Raw genomic sequence first — 21,473 nt, forward strand, 5'->3', positions numbered from 1 at the left:
CACCAGGTCGCCCAGTGCCCCGCACTCACCGTAGGGCCAATGGAACTTCCAAGGGCGGGGGCAGACAGCAGTCACAGCGGGATCCTCGAGCGTACAGGATGCCAATGCTGGCGGTCGCCGCCAGCACGCAATCACCATGTAGTCTCGGTTATCTTGTTCACTGGTCCAAAGCAAGGTTGTGCCGGTGCATCGCCGTTGGCTACCGCAGTGACTGCAGGCACCCAGTCTAGGCGGGACCAAATCGGCTAGATCAGTGGGTTCCAGGCAACAATCGGGGCTCCACAGGTATTAAAATGTTCCACTGTCGCGCCAGGTGTCCAGGAGCACGCCAGCGACAAGGATGATGACGGAGCCTCTACTGGGGAGCTCACGGAGGGACGACTACCATATTGGCGTTCCAGGCCACTCCGCAATCTTGATAATTTTATCTACGAGTATAGATCTATGCAGATCCCTTTAGAGGTGAAGACAGTATGGAACCCGGGGCACTCCACAACCGACTGGGATATAAATTTAGTGAAGAAAGCATTCACAATGATGGGTAGGGGTGGAAGAACCTCCCAAGAGGTAAGACACCATCCTCCTATAAAGTGGCTTTGAGGCAGTTGGGTATGTAAGGGAGATTGGCAAGATTTTGGGCTTTAAATGATGACCATCGTGGAGTTTTATGAGAAGCGGCAGGCGTAGGATATTAACCAGGCTTGGTGCTGTGTATTTGGTGTCTGATATTCTAAATTTGTCACTGAAGAACAGGTTGATGACAACACTTTTGCGTGGAGTGTTGAATTGGTGGGTTTCGCAGGGCATTTGTGTTGTGCTTGATTGCTTGAAAAGTGTTCTGCTTCTGTTGGTGGTTCATTGATGGCGTTGGTGTGGCACTTTGCTTTGGCTGGGATGAGCTGTCTGTCTGTCAGAGGGACTTCAGTATCATGAGGTCATCTGGAGCTCTGTTTTTCTTTCATTTTCTTTCCTGTTTGCAGATGGATTGTTTATTTTCAGAAAGACATTTGGAGAACCATGGTTCTGACATCCCTCCGGTAATCACCAACCCATGTTGGCTTTCAAAACTTTGCATGGCAATGGGAGAGGGTTGTTTTGGCTGCTCCTTTCACTTGTTTGCACCAGTCATACCCTCAGGCAGAGGTTCTGGCATGTCCTCACTCTGAGATCCTCCCCCAACATCTTCACTCGGGTACCTCATTGCAGAGTACGAGTAACACCTATGTGGTCCTGTATACAAATGCAAACACAGCCAGTGACAATACCTTTAACCAGACTAACTAAAAGGAATGTTATCGGACAGTTCATTAGCTTTACAACTGTCCTTCAGAAGTGGAGTCGAAAGCTGCTTTGCACATCACACAGGCAAAAACATACATTTGGGCATCAGCTGGGAGGAGAACTAAGCTGATCACACTGTAATTGAAAAAGAAAGTAGTGGAAGTTACCATACAGGAAGAGGCTGAATATATAATTGAAGAGATTTCCTGGTAGAGAAGGAAGCTGATGAATTGTAGGCAGAAGGGACAATGTAACAAGATCCCCAAGTTGAGCAAGAGAAAGCGAACAAACTTCCTTTGTGAGCTAGAGGGACAGAGAGGAAAGACTTCAGGGGGCAACGACTCGAAGACAGCCATGCTGTGAGCAGACTATGAAAAGACTGGAGTAAGATTTGAGAGCACAGACGTCCTTCGTAAGCTCCAGGGACGACAGAGAAGAAGACACAGAAGGAGACATACTTCAGGCGTAAGACAGTGTGAACAGACTTTCCATTGGACTTACGACACAAAAAATGCCCACCTAGTCCATAAGGTGGAGAGAGACGGTGTGAACTGGCTAGTCAGCTAGAGAGTTTCCAAGCCAAATATTTATTTCAGGTGAAAACAAGGTGTATTGTAACAGTAAGTTGGAGTTTAGGAGATTTCCCACACATGCCACTCTTGTGTCCCCTACAGTAATAGAGAAACATCCTTCGTTTTGTGTGTCCCCAAGGGTTCCCCATTCATATAGGAAGAGTTCAAAACTCTGTAAAGTTCAAACTGGAGCCAAAACTCACTGTTCTGTACATTAGAGAGGCGGAGAAATGGCTCAAAACTAGAAGTAGAGGAAATTACCAACTTCAACCAAAGAATAAGACAAATTGTTTTCTTCTAATTCCATTTTGACCCAAAAACCTACTAAAGGAGCCTATTCTAGGAAAGAAGTTTGAAGACCTCATAAGAGAATGGGTTTCGCTTGTCTTGGGCAGTTTGTGGGGTCTTTGGTAAGTTACTGTGTTTGGGATGTAAAACTTGACTTACCTACCTTCTCTCTTTCTTAGGGTCGCTGCAGAGGCAGGAGCTGGACGTGGAAAGAGTCCTCCCGTTGGAACATCCCAGGGAGAAGGCACCCACGACTCTGCCCGGAGACAGGTGAGCAGTTCTGGAAAACATTACCCATAGGTTATTCTTGGTTTTACTCTAGAGTGCCCTTACCCAAGCTAGGACACCTTGGTGCTTTTCTTATACCGTCGCAGGGCCTGCTAAGCAGTTACAAAGCGGACTCTTGACTTTTATGAAATGTGGGGCAGAACTATGAATTTGTTTATGTGCTGCACATTTTTCCCTGTCCGCAAAAGCGTTTTGAATGACCGTTCTAAAGAAGGGAGTTGACAGTCCTTGGATATCCTACCTTTAATTTAAAAACAAGAATAACGAAAGATTTGAAAGGAATCTCAGTTCAGAATATGGTACACTGCAAGTTAGATCTTCAGCTAATAATTCAAAAGGAAGAGGGCTCTTCCACAAAATATTCTTTACAGAAACTGAAAAATGGTGTCTACTTACAGTACTTCTATCCCAAGTCATAGGATAAATGAGGGGAGCTGAGAGAGGCGGTAATGAAGAGCAGCGATTGGGTGGCTACATGCCCGTATCAGTGAATGTTTGCAAACATTACAGCACACCTAACTAGAATAGGTTATCTATTTTTTGGGTATTTTATTGTAATCCACATTACCTGCAACTACAGAACACAAGCCAGCTGTCTAATGAGCGGCCGGAGTACTGGCGATGAGTCTGTCTCCAAATGGTGTGGATCGTGGCTGGAAGGGTCAATGTCTAGTAAGCTGCGAGGCTCAGGCTGCCTTTCACCTACAGTCTTCCGACATTAAGCAGCATGACATAACCTACCTTCTAGCTGCATCTACCTACATTAAGGCACAGGACACAGGCTGCCTTCTATCGACATGTAGTTACAAAGCTCTGGCTACTCTCTAGCTACAGTCTACCTACATTAAGCTACAGGACGTAAACTACCTTCCACCTACAATCTTTCTACATTAAGCTACAGACTACCTTCTACCTACATTTTGCTACAAAACTCTGGGTACTGTATAGCTACAGTCTTCCTATATTAAGCTACAGGACACAGGCTGCCTTCTACCGACAATCCATCTACATTAAGAACTCGGGTGATCCCGCATGGCATCTGGTGAAAGTAAGGGAGCTCTAACAAACATGAAGATGCCAAACAATTTAGGAAGAGTCCACCATCTTCAAGCATGAAATCAGGATTAATGTCCTCAAACACTTAAATACACCTGAAATGTTGATTGGCAAATAATGCCATACTGCCACCACATTTGTCCTCTCTTTGTGGCTTAAGTTATTTGATATCCAAATCTAATTAAATTACTATTGTAATTCAGCCCTCTTCTGATACATACAATTCAAGTCCTGCATTTCAAATGAAGGGCCTGATTTAAAGTACAACAGACTCGTTGGTCAGTCAGAAACCGGATATCCGTTACATTTGTGTAAGAGTAAACGTCTGCCAAACTCTAAATCAAGCCCAAAGTCATGTTTATTGTACCAATTGCTGACAGCCGAGCATTCATTAATCAAAATCCCTTTCACCACCCTGCCATCATTAGTAATGGCTGTCCTTGTAGGAAGCTGGCTCTTTATGTGATATGTCAAGAACCTGATATACCATGTAAAGAGTCCAGGGGTTACCATACAAGTGTACAGGGGCTTGCGATGCGATCCCAAAGTGCTCTAATAGGGGGTAGTGTGGTAAAGCAGACTTGGGCTTAACAGAGAGGAGTGCAAGGCATTTGTAAATGCACACAATGATGAATAAATGACAACACGACTCAAGAAGGAGATCCACACCAATTTATAAAATTAGCAACTATCTTTATATATGTCTGGGCATCCGAGAAAAAATCGTTTGGGTAAGTATGTTTTTAAATATAAATTGTTTTCACTTCAAAAAGTGGACACTGTGCAATTTTTGAGCTCTGCAATGTTATCCTACGGAAAGAAGAAAAAATTCTGCAAACAGGTAATGTATGGTGACTTATGGAACCTAATTTCCAGCAGTTAAGGTGAGTGGTGAGCAAGGTTCAAGGAAGCACCAGCAGTACGGCACCAGCGTCGGGAACCCAATAGATTTCTTTGGAGTTCGGACACTGCGAAAAGAGGCTGCAGGCTCTAGCTGGAAGGCCAGTCGGGTTGAACCAACGGGGGGATCAAGTCTTGCGATGCTCGGGGATGTAGCTACACCTGGGGTCCTCTTCTCCACGGCATGGGAGGGGTGATAGATGCAGAGTTGACTCTAGGCATCGGGTTTTGTTACCGGAAGCAGTCAAGTCAAGTCAAGTCAAGTCAAAAGCACTTTATTCGATTAAATAAAAATCATAAAAGTATACTATACAAATACATAAAAACATCATACAGAGATATTATTTACTGTACAATTAAAATTCAGTAGCAATACATATGGATCGACACTTAGTTCACAGAATTACACAGTTATCAACGATATTTCATATTTCATTTTTATAAAAATACAATGATCCGGAACCTGGAAGTTAATTTGTACTATCAGGTGTAGAGTAAACATTTACCATAACCCCAACTGTACTCATCTGGAGTCTCTTCCGTCTAGCACGGATTGATGCAATCAAGAAATTGGCTACACAGAACATCACTAGATGATTTTCCATTATTTGAAGGAACAACAATGCAGGTTTCAACTGTAAAAACCCCATTTCCCTTAACAGTGGCTTAATATATTTTTCCCTGCCTTCCAAAAAGAAAGGACAGAAAAATACAAAATGTATCAGATCCTGATCAGAAAAATTGTCACATTCACATGGTACATTATCCATTGGGGTGCACCACTTCTCGTAAATACCCAGCAGAAAATGTGCCTGATTAAATCTGAATTTAGTTAGCAACCACCGGTGGTAGGGTCGTGTAACAATAGTCAGATATGGTTGTACTGACATTGAGGTAATCAGCATAAAGTGTGACCTTACTGTAGGTTTAGTAATTTGTCGTCTCTCTTTCCATTTCTCGGATCTTTATAAAATTAAGTTTTACCCAGTTGATGTCTTCTTTGTTCAAATTTTCCGGGTTTAAATATAATTCTGGTCGTCCCAGGAGTAATGCAGTTGTTTTGATAAATGCCAACCATTTATTATCAGCCACTCTGTCCCGCCCCAAAACAGTCATTAATAATCTTATGGTTCAATGTAAGTTTGGGGTTGAGCCAAGTTCTAATCCATAATAAGAGCGGCGCCATGTTTAACATATCTGCAATATATCCCATTCCCAACTCCGCATGGACCGCAAAAGATGATGTGGATTGGGGGAGGCCCAGGAGGGATCGCAAAAATTTATTTTCCTCTCTCTGTATCAAAGATAAATCTTTATAGCCCCAAATTGCTACCCCATACCTGGCTATGGCTATAGTTTTAGCTCTATAAATCGCCAAAATTGCCTCAGGAGGTTTCCCACCCAATCTTTTCGCAAAGCCTAGTATTGCAGCCGATGACCTTTTCACTGCCACTCTTTTATTAGCAACTTGGGGGGCCCAGCTACCCAGATCATCAAACACTACACCAAGGTATGTGAAGGTTTTTACTTTTTATATTACTGAGCCATTGCAAGAGAGGGTCTTGATGTTATTCCGACCTTTCCCCACAGACATCACATGCGATTTCTCTACATTTATTTCAAGGTCCAAATTTCGCATAAAATCCCCAAAGGAATTTAAAAGACGTTGTAAACCTATAGGTGTCCTCGACAGCAGCACCGTATCGTCAGCATATAATAAAACTGGCAATGGAGTTCCCCCCCATGCACGGGACATCTACAGATGCTGCCATCAGATTTGCTCCCAATGAGTTAATATATAGAGAGAATAACATTGGGGCCAAAATACATCCCTGGCGGACTCCCCTCCCAGACTTAAAATCAGCCGTGCACTTCCCCTCTTGAGTCATGCGTATAGCCGCTGTCAGGTCTCTATGCAATTCTGCCAGGAAGTTCACCAATGCCTGATCTAACCCCATATCCAATAGCTTTGTCCACAGCTTTGACCTATTAACTAGGTCAAAAGCTGTGGACAAGTCCATAAAAGCCAAGTAGATTGACCCCTTTGAAGCCACAGTATATTTACTTACTATTAGATGTAAGTTGAGGCACTGATCCTCAGTGCCTCTACCAGATCTAAAACCATACTGTGCGTCACACAAAATGTCATTATTAGATGCCCATGTTGAGATCTTAGCTAAAATAACCTTCCCCAGTATTTTAAAGGACGAATCCAGAAGAGAAGAACTGCCGAGCCCTCGAGAAAGTCTGGAAAAGGGAACCGACACCGGACAACAGGACCTCCTACAAACTTGCCACCCGGAAACACCACCAGCTGATCCGCGCCGCCAAGAAAACAGCTTTCAAGGACCGGTTGGACAACAACGCACACAACTGCAAGGAACTCTTCAACATCGTGAAAGAGCTTTCCAACCCCAGCGCAGGAAACAACGACATCACCCCATCGCAAGACCTCTGCAACTCCCTCGCCTCATACTTCCACAACAAGATCACGGACATACACAGCAGCTTCAACAACCAACCAACGCACACCACGACCGACCAGCCACCCCCCCCCACCACCACCCTCCACGCCTGGACCCCGATCAGCACCGAAGACACCATCCGCACGATGAACTCCATCCACTCCGGATCACCGACCGACCCCTGCCCTCACCACGTCTTCAACAAGGCCGACGCTGTCATCGCACCCCACCTGCGAGACATCATCAACACCTCCTTCGACACCGCCATCTTCCCTGAAAGATGGAAACACGCCAAACTCAGCGCTCTACTCAAGAAACCAACAGCGGACCCCACCGACCTCAAGAATTACCGCCCCATCTCGCTTCTCCCGTTTCCAGCCAAAGTCATCGAGAAGACCTTCAACAAGCAGATGGCCGCCTTCCTCGAGACGAATGGGTCCCTCGACCCCTCACAGTCCGGCTTCCGAGCCAATCACAGCACCGAGACCGCCCTCATCGCCGCCACCGATGACATCCGAGCCCTGATGGACAACGGAGAAACAGCGGCCCTCATCCTCCTAGACCTCTCCGCGGCATTCGACACTGTCTGCCACCGCACCCTAGTACAGCGCCTCAGCAACGTCGGAATCCAGGACAAGGCGCTGGAATGGATCATCTCCTTCCTCGACGGAAGAACACAGAGAGTCCGCCTACCACCGTACAAGTCAGAGGCCTCCGAAGTCATCTGCGGCGTCCCCCAAGGATCATCCCTGAGCCCCACCCTCTTCAACGTCTACATGAGCCCCCTCGCGGCCATCGTACGCAAACACCACCTCAGCATAATCTCCTACGCCGACGACACCCAGCTGATCCTCTCCCTGACCAACGACCCCGCCGCCGCCAGAGCCAACCTGCACGAAGGGATGAAAGAGGTAGCCGAGTGGATGACGACCAGCCGCCTGAAACTGAACTCGGACAAGACGGAGGTCCTCATCCTGGGCTCCTCACCCTCCGCCTGGGACGACTCCTGGTGGCCTCCCGCCCTGGGCACCGCACCCAAACCGACAGACCATGCACGAAACCTGGGCTTCATCCTGGACTCCTCCCTCTCCATGACCAGGCAAGTCAACAGCGTCTCCTCGGCGTGCTTCAACATCCTACGCATGCTACGGAAGATCTTCTGGTGGATCCCCACAGAGACCAGGAAGACCGTCACCCAGGCCCTCGTCACCAGCCGACTGGACTACGGCAACGCCCTCTACGCCGGGACCACCGCCAAGCTCCAGAAGAGACTCCAGCGGATCCAAAACGCCTCAGCCAGACTCATCCTCGACATCCCACGATCCAGCCACATCTCCGGACATCTGAGAGACCTTCACTGGCTCCCCGTCAACAAGAGAATCACCTTCCGCCTCCTCACCCACGCACACAAAGCCCTACACGACCAAGGCCCGAGCTACCTCAACAGCCGAGTCAACTTCTACGCTCCCAAACGCCACCTCCGATCAGCCAACCACGCCCTCGCCGCCGTCCCCCGCATCCGAAGAGCGACTACAGGAGGAAGGTCCTTCTCCTACCTGGCCGCCAAGACCTGGAACTCCCTCCCGTCCGACCTGCGCCTGACCCAAGACCACCTCTCCTTCAGGAAGAAGCTGAAGACCTGGCTGTTCGAGCAGTAGCGGCACCCCCCCCCCCCAGCGCCTTGAGACCCTACGGGTATGTAGCGCGCTTTATAAGTGTCACTGATTGATTGATTGATTGATCCAACAATGATATCGGCCTATAACATCTTGCGTCCCCCCTCTGGCCCTTCTTAAAAATTGGGACTATAATAGACCGTGACCAGGTTATAGGCAATCTGCTTTTATCAATACTGGCTATATTGAAGATATTTGTGAGGACAATTGACCATATGTTGGGATTTGATTTATACATATCAGCTGGTACCCATCTGGGCCTGGGGCCTTATGACCAGCTGTGTCCTCTATAGCCTTTTGGACTTCTTTAATAGTGAATCTCAAAGGTGGCCCTAGTTGTTCGCTTACTATAGATACAAATGGGTCTACTGGAAGGCTACTACCATATATTTTTTCAAAATGGTCCAGCCATTCATTTTCAGAGATATTAAGTTCCAGCGGGGAATTTTCTTTATCACTAAACAAAGGTGTATTTACAATTTCCCAAAATTTGGAACTATCCCTCAGGGTGGCCCTATCGTAAAGTGAATCCCAAGCGTTTTCCTTGATCTCATTCTTACGGGACTCAACTATAGTTTTATAGTTTTTCCTTAATCTGCCCACTACTTGTTTATCCCGGGGTGTCTTCTTTAATTCTGACAATAAATCTCTATGGGCCTTAGAGCACTTTGCATCAAACCACCCATGCAGTTTTTGCTCCTTCGGTTTCGTCTTAGATGTTAAGTTCAAAGCCACTTGCTGGCAAATTGTTTCAAAGGAAGTGATAATATCACCTCCAAACCTAAGTGGGTCCACACAGGTGTTAATTTCATCACCCACCTTCTCGGTAAGTGTTGAAAAAAAATCCACTGATATAATTTTACTCCACTTGACCCGTCTCCCCTGGTCTTGGGCAGCTAACTCCATATGGGGAACAGTATTTATATTTACAGAAAGTATGGCTGGATTTTTATTACGTAATTCCATAACCACTGGGTTATGGTCACTAAAAGTTGTTTGTATAGCATTATAAAAAATTACATTTTGTAGCAAGCCTGGTGACACAAATATAAAGTCTATAATAGAATTTGAATCCCTAGCACTATATGTGGCTACCCGGTCATTGGTGTCGATAAACTCTGGCTCAGATAAATCAACATCTGACAATAATTCTTCTAGGGCAGCCCCCTTTATGGAATGTTCAAAGTGTGAGTGGGGAAGACAATCCATATCTGAATACACCCTATATTGGCAATTAAGCTGGCACAAATGTATATTAAAATCCCCTAGCAAAATTAAATAAACAAAAGTGGTTTGACTCTCCTTATAGGTGGTTAAAAATGTTGCTAATGCATTAATGTTTTCGTTACAATGCGTACCATGTGGGGCATTCTAAAAGTTGACATAAAGAATTTTGAGATTATTAGGCAAAGTTAATTCGCAGGCTAGAAAGTTATGAGATGTAGTGCTTACAATTTGCGCAACTCCCCTGTGTTTAACAGAAATTAGGAGCATTAGCCCTCCTCGGTCTCTCCCTGAACTAGATGCTTGGGCAGCTTTAAAGTAGGAAGAATACCCATCCAGCCAGAAATTACATTCCCTATCCCAAGTCTCCTGGAGTGCCACTACCTCATAGCCCTTTAATTGTTCCAACCATATTCTGTCGTCTCTCTTGGGGCGGAGACCTGCAATATTCCAGCTCATGATTTTAACAGTCTCCCCTGCTTCCCTATCAATGGTGGAAGTACAATAAGTCTGATCTTTATAGGCAACATTACCAGGCAGTCAATCATTTTCATTCAGATGTGATAAGGCAGTGAATCTATTTGTTAGCTCCAGGGTAGCCCTATTTGAAGGTCTAATGGGGTCAATATGACTAGGGGTGAGGCTTGGTGTTTGCAGTGCCCAGGACGACAGCCCAGTACCCCCTCTAATGGCACCTTGCTGCTTCTCATTGCCTAGGGGTAGTTTGGGAATAATTGGCCGTGGGTAAAAGTAACCAAGTGGTACAGCTCGAATCCTTCCAACCTTTACATCCGTAGCATCCCAAAATAAACGGGCAGCCTCATGGGGTCTGTTGAAATTAATTATGATGCAATCACCGGGAAGATTTTTTACCGTATACCCCAACCAATCAACTCGTCTCCCCATAGTAATATGAGTGGATATGTCCCTTGGCCCTGAACAATTTTCATCGCACCACGCCTTTATGTTTGCTAGTAAGGTACACTGGGACTCCACCTCCCCTGGACTCAAATGTGGGATATTTACTAGCACAGCGACAAACGGGGTTGCCTCAGGTGGTAGATTAGTACGAGGCTTCCCCCGCTGCCTCCTCTCTCCCTGTAAATCTCCACCTTTATGTACGGTGGTTTTCCCAGCTGAAGTGTTGACATGGCCCCCAACATGGGCCGGCGCCAAAAATTCAGTGTGCCCAGCTAAATTGGTGGTGGTTTTTGAACATACTGGCACAGGGGGAATTGGGGGCAAAATAGGGGCAGGTGGAGTTGCACTCCCTATCCCCTCCATCGGTGTGTCATGTTGGACAATGGGAGAAGGTATAGCCGAAAATGCCGAGGGTGGACATTCGAGTATTTTTGAAGATAACAGCATATTTAACCTATCACATTTCCCCAATATTTCTGAAACACACTCTTTCAATGTCTCAACAATATCATTAGCAATCTGAACAAGGGTGCTTTCTATTTTATCTGTAAGCACTTTTTCTACCATGACCCTTATGCCTGTTTCAAATTTCCTTGTCGCTTGACGTGATGTAGCAACAAACTGCATGAAATTATTTTTTGGCCTCCTTAATCGCCTTTTGGTACGCTTAATAACTGGGGTTACAATATCTTGGGCGAAACTTTGGTCAGTAACTGTGCCCAACAGATTAGGTTCATCGGGGTCCATTGCAGTACATTGGGCTTGTAGTGTCAAATCCTTAACAGTAATGATTTGAACAGCAGGTTCCAAGGTTATAGCTTGTCTCCCGGTCAGTGGGGGCACCGGGTTATCAAATAATGGTTTATCTAGCCCCAGTTCACGTTCTTTTGCAGCAATCTTCTGATTAAGTTTCCCCACAGCAGAGGTAAGATAGGACATGATGCTAGCTGATGTAGAAACTTTGCGGGGAACCTTAGATTTTCCAGCACCACCAGTAATTGATGTTTGCAATTTGCGCTTACCCATGTTGGAGTTGAAGGCTTTAGGGGGGTATCCGTCCCGTCCCTCTTCGTCCCTAGACGGCCACAGACGGCCCGCCCTCTGCCCGGGCTCCGCCCGGCGTCGCCCGCGCGCGTCCCGCGAGGCGGGAGGGACTTCCGGTCTTTAAGCGCCTCCGTGCGTTGTGTTGGGCGTGTCACCGCCGAGGATGCTGGGGGCTGTAGTTCCCTGCCGCGTGGTGGACGAGCGGCGGCCGTGTAGACCAGGAACCAGCCCAGCGTCTCCCCCAGTGAACAGGCAAGTGCCCCAAATGACCTTCGAAACCCCCGCTCTCATGCAGGGACCTCCGGTCTTTAAGCGCCTCCGTGCGTTGTGTTGGGCGTGTCACCGCCGAGGATGCTGGGGGCTGTAGTTCCCTGCCGCGTGGTGGACGAGCGGCGGGCGTGCAGACCAGGAACCAGCCCAGCGTCTCCCCCAGTGAACAGGCAAGTGCCCCAAATGACCTTCGAAAACCCCCAAATGACCTTCGAAAACCCCGGAAGCAGTCACAGTCGATGGGGCCTGTGTGCAAAGGCTGAAGGCTGCATCGGGGACTCCATGAGGGGTGAAACCACGATGGACTCGAGCTCTGGAGGGGTGAGGGACCTTGCTGATATCATTGGCCCACTTCAGCTCGGGTCGGAGCGTCTGGTGCAGTGGTTGCTTTGTGTTGGGTTTTGGCCCTTCCGGAGGCTTCAGAGTCTTTGCTTTGAAGTTTATAAAGGATGCATGAAAACAGGTCTGTTCATGGGAAGTCTTGGGTCTTTTTTAAAGGCCGGCAGTCCTCCCAAGGTTCTGGAGTACCAGGTCTGCCCCTGCTTCTCTCTGTTCTGCTTTTCCAGCTCTTTGATGTCCCCTCTCTTCTTGGGTCATCAGGATCTGCTTCTCTGGTACCATGGACTCGCCTAAATATTTAATTTAGGAGCTTTAGGGGAGCGCAGAAGTGTAGCGTAGTAGGCAATGGGCTACTGACCCTCGGGGTCACTACGACCCCTATATGACCATTTCCTGTGGTAAGTGAACATAACCCTGTCCCAGAATTCCTACGTGTGCAATCATAAACATGGCTATTTCTGAAAAATTGTGTCCACCTCACAGTAGCCCATGTACTAGTGGGAATAGCCTGGAGGTGGCACGCCTACCTAACTAGCTAATTTTCCCGCCAGGTGCCAAGGGGGTCCTGGACAAAGGGGTCTGCGTCCTCTCCTGTGAGGGGAGCCAGACTCGCAATCCAAAGGCAGCAGTTATTTGAAACTTGCCAGCCTGGCAAGGCTAATCAGCAGGTCAACCGGTGGGAGAGGTATTACACTCTCTTCCTTGGCAGGCTTTTGTTTTGGGCCTCCTGAGAGCAGAGGATTTCACGCCAGGAGGTCGGAACAGTGTCTCGGGGAGCATACTGGCAGAGGCCAGTCAGGGAGCACACCAGAGGCTGGTAGGGTTTCAGGGGCACCTCTAAGGTGCCCTCTGGGCTCATGTATTGGTAAATTACTACCACTACGAGAAGTAGGGGTGACTTAAAATATCCCATGCAGTGTTAGGGGACATGGCACACAGGGATGTGTGACATATTGTGTTTTCAATTTTGTTTGCACCAAGACACGCAGCCTGCGATAGAAGTCCTACATGTGCTTGGTGAGGGGTCCCTTAGGGTGGTACAATTTGTGCTGCTGCCCTTAGGGACCCTCTTTAATACCTCAATCCCTAGGTACCAGCGGTACTATTCACTAGGGACTTAGAATGGGTGCCAAAGGTTTTGCCAATTGGGGGAAACAGTTGTACAGTTTTGGAAAGAGCTCTGGCACTGGAGACCTGGTTAGCAGCAACCCAGTGCAAGTCCAGTCGAAATCAGATCAGTTACCATGCAAAAAGTGGAGGTTACAATGTCAAAAAGGGCTATTTTCCTACAGTCCCTATTCAATATCTCACCAATTTCATAGGCAGTGGGTGAGCGGAAACATGATTAGCATATGGAGCAGCATCACCAAGATGATTCAAAATATTTGTCACTTCAACGGGAAGACCACACTTAAATGTAAGACACAACAAATTTAAAGTAGGGTCAGAGGCCAGAGTTTACCGACTCTGCAGGATATACAGCCCCAATATTTAATAATCAGAAAACACAAAATACCCTGCGGTCTACATACAAAAGAACAAAGAATAACTGACGACTCCCAAGACTGACCAAAAATATGCCAAATTTGTACGGATTCCCATCACTCACCGGTCCCGGTGACATGCTTCATCATCTGGGTCTCCTTTATTAGGGCTAACACTCCACCATAGTGATGGAGGAGCCCAAGGATTTTTTCAAGGTATTGGCTAATACAGATGCGAGCAAGTGTGATGTAAAAGAGTGTATGGGAAAAGAATGCAGTGCAAGAAAAGTGAGTATAAAATTGAAGCGGAATCATACTATAACTTTATTCGTGTCCGATCCGAAAAAACATTAAAAACCGTGCAAAAGGGCGTGACTCAATAGATAACCGTCCAATCATAAGAATTGGTCAACATGTTTCAGCACAAACAGTTAGAGATAAACCTAGTGCTTTCGTCAGGACCTCCGTCTGGACGACCGTCTGAGGTACCGACGTGCCTCCTTCTCCCTGAGCTGTTGCCAGGTGGGGTGAGGCTATTTCTCCATACCCTTGAGATTTTCCCAAGAGGCAGGAGGAATGATGATTGTGAGAAGCATTCTATATCTAAGAGGTCCTGACGAAAGCACTAGGTTTATCTCTAACCGTTTGTGCTGAAACATGTTGACCAATTCTTATGATTGGACAGTTATCTATTGAGTCCGGCCCTTGAGGAAGCTTTCAATGTGTCCCATATATTTTCTGTTTACATCTCTTTAGCTTTATTCGTTTCAAAGAAGTAATATGTGAGGTGTTTGTTCGGACAGAAGTACAATATCGGTGTCTTTTGTGGAAGTAAAAATATCGTATTTGATGAATAGCTAATCACTTCTTGCATTCAAGTTTGGTGGGTGAGACAAGAAGGTAGATTTTCGTGTTTGAAGATGGTAACTTTGGATGTATGACATTACAACGCATGCTTTTACCACGCATGCTTTTACATTGCAACTTTTACAATGCATGCCTTTACAACGCACAGTGTTGAGGGGTGCTGGATAGTGAATTGTTTAATTTACTATTCCAACTCCAGTCCCCGTGGATAGTAGGGAAGGTGTTGGATAGTAAATTAAATCTATTCCCTATCCTAGAGCGCCCCCCAGCGCAATGCGTTGTAATGGTTTGCGTTGTAAAAGTTGCGATGTAAAAGCACTGCGTGGTAAAAGTTGTGTTGTAAAGGATGTTTCCCGGTAACTTTGATTCTAAATTATTATAGTCCTGTGAGCTTTTAGAATCTCTTGGAATTTTATTAAGCAGTTGAGTTCCTGTCGGTTATAGGTTTTACACAGGTGAACAGTCTACAATTGTATTTACTTTTTCTTTTTTGTGATTCTCAGACTAGTTCTTGTATGTCCTTCCAAAATGGAAGATTACTGGAGCTTGGGGCATAAAGGTTTCTCAATGTGCAAGATATGCTCAGGATTGTGACTGTTGCTTCCACACGCCAGTCTTTCTGGTCTATTTGGAGGAGCAAATGACCTGTTTAAACCTCTTGAGTAATACATTGGCCACACCCTCTTTTAGCCTGCGAAACAAATTATATTTTGCTTCCTCGTGGGAGCTTTCACCTGTTGGCAGAGCTGGTTCTTAGTCCATGGTAGAGCAGGCACGTGGAACAGGTCTCTGTCCCAAATCCATCATCTCGGGCCTAAAGACACAATGCGATCAGAGCTTTACGCACGTTAGTAAAGTGGTCACTATATTGTGTTCACTTTTCATTTCTATTGGATCCCCAGGTATCTCTATCTTCAGCACGCAGGCACTAACCCAGCGTTGATCACTTGCCTCAGGGTACAGTCGAACGCCACACATCGTGCCTGCTCGATAATGCAGTAGGGATTTGTGCCCAATGCCCACCGAGTCCTCATGGGCACTGGCTTTGCCCAGTCTGCTCAGCGGTTAGGACTACCAGCAAAATAGGTGCACTTTTAACATATGTCATTAACAAATCCTAGGTATTTAGCTTCAACACTATAGGTAAATAGCTAACCAATATTATTGGAAAGAAAAATGTTTGATCAAAGGGACGTTATGTTTATGATCCAAAACCTAACCCTTAGGTGGGTGAATTTCGTTTATTGATGTCTAAGAGATGGATTTACTCGATCAGAATATATCCGCGTCATGCACATTTTTAGAATAGTAGCTATCAGCATATGTATGTGGAAGAATAAATGAAAATGTGTACATTCTTTGAATCCCCTTCAAAATGCATGAATAATCCTCAAAACAAAGTCCCAGGTTCAGTTTTTCCTTGACGTGGCTGCCTTTTGCTGTGTGTGTTCTGGCTTCATGTTCTGCATAGACAGGAAACATGTTCTCAGTAGCATTAGAACGACAATGCTGTGGCTTACGTTTCTAAGATAGTCAGTCAAAAAAGCTTTATTATCGGTTAAAAACCATAAAAGCAACGATACATGATTACAAAAGACAACCAATTGATCACCAGTGAGCAGCAATACATAGTGTACATAAATAAACAATAGGCTTAAAACAATAAATAGTGTTTAAAATAGTAAAAACAAGTAAAAACAGCCCACTCAGAATGGTATTGAAATTCCCTAGTAAATGCAACGGGTTATTACAGAGTTAATTAATTGGGGCAGCTTGCTGCTTGAGTTTGGCTCTTCTAGAGCACCACATGGAAAACAGGTATCTGGAGGTGGCAAACACAGTTAACGGGGAATGATCGTATTTCAACAATCTATACACATCCCTGAAGCCCTTGGACTTGCATAACCGTAAGATCCATTTGGCTCTGGCCGTCCAGTATGAAGGGCAGAAGAGCAGAACGTGCAGATCTGTCTCTTCGGCATGTTCACACCCCGGACATAGGCCAGATGCATAATGAGCCATTGACCACTTGTTTGTTACTGCCCTTACTGGTAGAGATCAATGTCTAAATTGGACATACAGTTTATTCGCCAGATACTGAAATCAGCGTGACATTCTGTTGCCATCTCTCCTAATCTCGTGTTTTATGTTCTTCAGGTCCCCAAAGATGGCAGCTTCGATCTCTGGCAGTGACCTGGTCACCCACCTTCTGGTGGCACTCTTCGGGATGGGCTCATGGGCAGGGGTGAATGGCTTATGGGTGGAGCTGCCCGTGGTGGTTCGAGAACTTCCAGAAGGTGAGATCTCTGTCTAGCCCCTGATTGTGGTCTATATAGGGACGGAAGTTGTCACGCAGCCTGAGCATCACTCCATGGGCAATGCTGGAGATGTCTAACGTTGTAGGAGCATTCATCCCTTGTTGGTGATATGTTACCAGGAACATTGGTAGAATCTTGGCTAGGATTTTACAGTATGTATTTATTAATATGTCCATAACTTTGTTTTTGTTCTGAAGATCTTTTTTTTAAATACTGACAAAAGCGATAGTTTCTCCTCTTGAGGAAGCTTTCAATGTGTCCCATATATTTTCTGTTGACATCTCTTTAGCTTTATTCATTTCATAGAAGTAATATGTGAGGTGTTTGTTCGGACAGAAGTATAGATCCAATCTCGGTGTCTTTTGTCGAAGTAAAAAGATCGTATTTGATGAATAGCTAATCACTTCTTGCATTCAAGTTAGGGGGGTGAGACGAGAAGGTAGATTCTCGTGTTTGAATCTGCGCCTTTACCAGATGTAAAGTTGGCCCTAAGGCAGTAGGCGTCCTACAAGCATGATTCAAAATATACAGGTTATTGTGGCCTATCATCTCCTGATGTTTTTAATTTGAAAGACTCCGAAAACAGACAGAAAAGGTGTGTTGCGTATACTCAGACATATCTGTAATGGTATCCGAGGTTCCCTGGTTTTACAACCTCATGTATGTACCTTAATCAGGTGTTCTATCATGTCATATACGTATTTCTCAGGCATCTCAAATGTCCTCATTTGATGTTTATACAATGACTGATATCACTAAAGTTAACCAAGTCATACATATTATATACACTGAGAAATGCCTTTAAGTCCATGGGATGCGTTTTCATTTAGAAAATATACCTACAGTTGTCAGTAATACTATGAGCAGTTTTTACATGCTATTTAAACTAACCGATACCTGTAATGTTATCAGATGGCGTATTATGCTATATACCGAGAGAGATGTCTTTAATGTGATTAAATGTCATCTCGATGTGGGTGATGTGTATAACGTCATGAGAGGGCTTATCCGGTGTGTTGTAGGTACTCCGACAGACATATGTAATACTCTGACGCCATCTCATGTTTTCCGTACATTGACAGATGTCTGCACTATTATCAGATGTCACGTTATACTCTGCGATAAATGCAGTCTCAAGTTATGCCCACTCTGACAGATTTTAGTAAGGTTATGAGATGTCATCTCATGTCTGCCTTAGTCTGAGGGATGTCTCTAGCATTATGAGATGTCATTCTGCGTGTTAAATAGGCTGGTGGGTGGATGTCTGTAGTCTACCCAGATATCACCTCTGCATAGGCTTAAAGACTTCGATAGAAAAGCAGACATTTGAGGCGAGCAAATCCAGAGTGTCACTGGGGTTGAGGGTGCTCTGTACAGGAGCTGCTTTTCACCTAAACTTCAGAACTACCCAGAGTTCTCTGCTTCTTTTTTGCATAATTTATGCGTCACTCTGTGCCTGAAAGGGTATTGTTTTGATACAGATATATTCACTGGAATAAACAAAGGTTAAAGTGATGTTCTAGTTAGGTGAAAATGTTGCATTTTAAACTTTAAAAAAACGTTAAACTTCACCAGTTATTACTTAACTGAAGTGACTGACTCGCGCACCTGCCCTGCACCGTGTTATCATTTAATTGTCATCAGTGATGTTGTGAATGTGGTCATACAACATGTCATGAGTAATGTAATATGTAAGATAATAAGCAGTGAATGGTGACGGTACAACTTATAGTTACTTCAGTTAACTATTGTTGAATTTCGCGGTTTTTTTTTGTTCAAACTGTAACATTTTAACTGACATTTTCACTTAACTATAACGACACTTTAACCTTTGTTATTTTTCAGTGAATTTGTTTTTTTAATGTAAAGTAAGATATTGGAACTATACATAACTACATTGTCACTTCAACCTTTTTTGTGTGAATTCTATTTTTTTTTAGAGTAAAGTAATATTTTATTTCCATACCTAAATAGGCCTCTTTCGCGCAATGCATGTCAGTGTGTGGAATTGACCGCAAGGCTTGGCCTGTGGATAAACCCTACAAACAACCCTCTATGGGCTTCCAAGACCCCATTGCTGGCCAACACCCATCTGCAAAAGGAATACTTGATGGATGTAATGCTGAACAGTGTCAAACACTCGCCACCAGTACAGAGATCTGGGCCTAAATCCATTGTTTTTCTCCCTCCCATGCCATTCCAGTTTAGACCCAGCCATATGCAAATCAGTCCTGACCCTGCTCCCCATGGCAATCGTCCAGCTTCAACTGCCAGGCCAGGTTCTCCCTGAACCGGAAACCAGCTACCCAGGACTGAATTTGTCCTTATTAGGGCTCTTTTGCAGGGTATAGCTTGGCTCCAGTGGCACAGTGAGCCTGGTACCATTGTCTGGGCACACTGTGTGACTGGAACCAAGCTATACCCTGGCTAATGAGCCCATAACAAGGGCCAAACTGGTCCTGGGAGGAAGGGGGAGGAGAGCGCACGTTTTCACCCGGGTGCATGATGGTAAATGCAGTGCATGATAATAGTCACTGTAGTTGTTGCAATTGTTGGCGCAGCCAGTGTTGTGAATGTCTGGATACATGTGTTTCCGGATTATTGTCAAATATTTCAATACGTGTGATGAAGGTGAAGTGATTCTAACAACGTAGTGCATCTACCTTAATGCATCCGGGAGAAGGGTCTGCTGGTGCGCCGTGCAGTGGGCTTCCCACCACACTTTAACAAACCATTAAAACATGTTTGCATTGTGCTCCAAGAACAGTTGATGGACAGAATGCAGAACAATGTCATACATTCACCCCAGTACAGAGATCTGGACCTTAATCCATCGTTTTTTTGCTCCCCATGCCATTCCAGTTTGGACCCAGCCATATGCATATCAGTCTTGACCCTGCGCCCAATGGGAACAGTCCAGCCCGAACTGCTAGGCCAGGTCCTCCCTGGACTGGAAATCAGCATCCTAGCACCGGTTTCGGGTTTTCAACCCTCATCAGCCAGGATAGCTTGACTTCAGTGGCATGGAGAGCACATGTAACCACTTGCCCCAGGGATCAAGAAAGAAGGAATGTTGAGGGCCCTTTGACTGAACTAAGATTCCTTATTCATTGGCTGAAGCATCCCAAATGAGCTCTGTAGGTGTCAGCAGAAAGGTCGCAAGATCCACTTAGAGGGCTTCTCTGTACACAGAACCATCTTATCAGATCACAACTTCTGATCATTAATAAAAACAAATTGCAGGTGTGGAAGGGATGATCAATGTCGCTCAGGCTTCAAGCACTTTATAAGAATGGAGTACATTGATTCATCCCGAGAGGGCAGCTGGGGGTCTGTGGTGGTCCGATGGTGGAGTCCCACTACTGATAATGTCTTCAGTTGTGGCACCGCTCACCTCTGCTTTCTAACCTCTGATGTATTGAAGGTATTTGTATTCCTCTCCGAAGAAGTAAATCTGTGTTTCTGCTGTTTTTCTTCCTCTTAGGGTGGAACCTGCCAGCGTACCTTTCAGTCCTCATCGCATTTGGGAACCTTGGACCCATCGCCATCACCCTTGCCCATCGATTTGCCCCTGGGAAGTTCAAGGAGCGTTATCTAATCTACGCCATCCAGGGGCTGAGTGTGCTGGCTGCTGCCTTCCTGGCTGCCTTCTGGCAATGGCAGGTCAGGATTGGGGGAGAACTCCACAGCCTCCCCTATCTGCTGCTCGCCTTCATCCTGGCTTTCTTCTGCTGCACCTCCAATGTCACCTTCCTGCCTTTCATGTACCAGTTTCCGCAACTCTACATCCGCACATTCTTCATTGGACAGGGACTCAGTGCCCTCTTTCCGTGTGTGGTGGCACTCGGACAGGGCATTGGCCAGCTAGAGTGCAGAAACAACAGCTTTGGCAACACCACAGAGCCGTACTATTTTCCAGAGAGTTTCTCAGCCGATGGGTTCTTTGGATTCATCTCCGCCTTGCTGGGTGTATCTATGCTGTCCTTCATATGCCTCGTCCAGTGGCAGCGTCGAGGCCAGGCTTCTAACCAAAACAGGAGACAGTCTACGGGAGATAGTATTGCATCAGAGGACTCCTACCCTCTTCAGGAGAACGGCACACCTTCTGGAGATGACATGGAGATCGCCAAAAAGCCACCTGTGCCTGCCTCTAGTAGCTTTTGGACAGGGAGGAATATTTACTTGTTGGGGCTACTGGCTTTGTCGAATGCGCTTACCAACGGCGTGCTGCCCTCTGTGCAGAGCTATTCCTGCCTGCCCTACGGAAGGATGGCCTACCATCTGTCAGCGGTACTCAGCAACATTGCCAACCCTGTGGCTTGCTTCCTAGCCATGTTTGTGATGTGCAGGTAGGTGCTCTGACAAAGGACTCTGGGTAGGGATGAGGAATTACAAGGTTCAGCTCTGACAGACTTGCAATGTGAATATCAAGGAGCTAGAACAGAGTAGGTATGCGACGTGATCACCCCTTGTGTTCGTC

At 45.8% G+C, this 21,473-nt stretch overlaps 1 protein-coding gene across 5 annotated transcripts in view; it reads left to right on the top strand.

Annotated features, from left to right (window-relative positions):
• Positions 1–21,473, top strand: part of SLC52A2 (solute carrier family 52 member 2) — a 180,651-nt gene that overhangs the window by 109,699 nt on the left and 49,479 nt on the right. For all 5 annotated transcript variants that reach the window (XM_078686459.1, XM_078686457.1, XM_078686460.1 and 2 more), the window contains exons 2-4: positions 2,321–2,411; positions 16,833–16,972; positions 20,478–21,342. In XM_078686459.1, coding sequence (XP_078542585.1) covers positions 16,843–16,972; positions 20,478–21,342 — 995 coding nt within the window. In that variant the 5' untranslated portion in view covers positions 2,321–2,411; positions 16,833–16,842. The remainder of the gene's footprint in view (positions 1–2,320; positions 2,412–16,832; positions 16,973–20,477; positions 21,343–21,473) is intronic.

The sequence above is a fragment of the Lissotriton helveticus genome, chromosome 4_1 (genome assembly GCF_964261635.1).
Source record: "Lissotriton helveticus chromosome 4_1, aLisHel1.1, whole genome shotgun sequence".
NCBI lineage: Eukaryota > Metazoa > Chordata > Amphibia > Caudata > Salamandridae > Lissotriton > Lissotriton helveticus.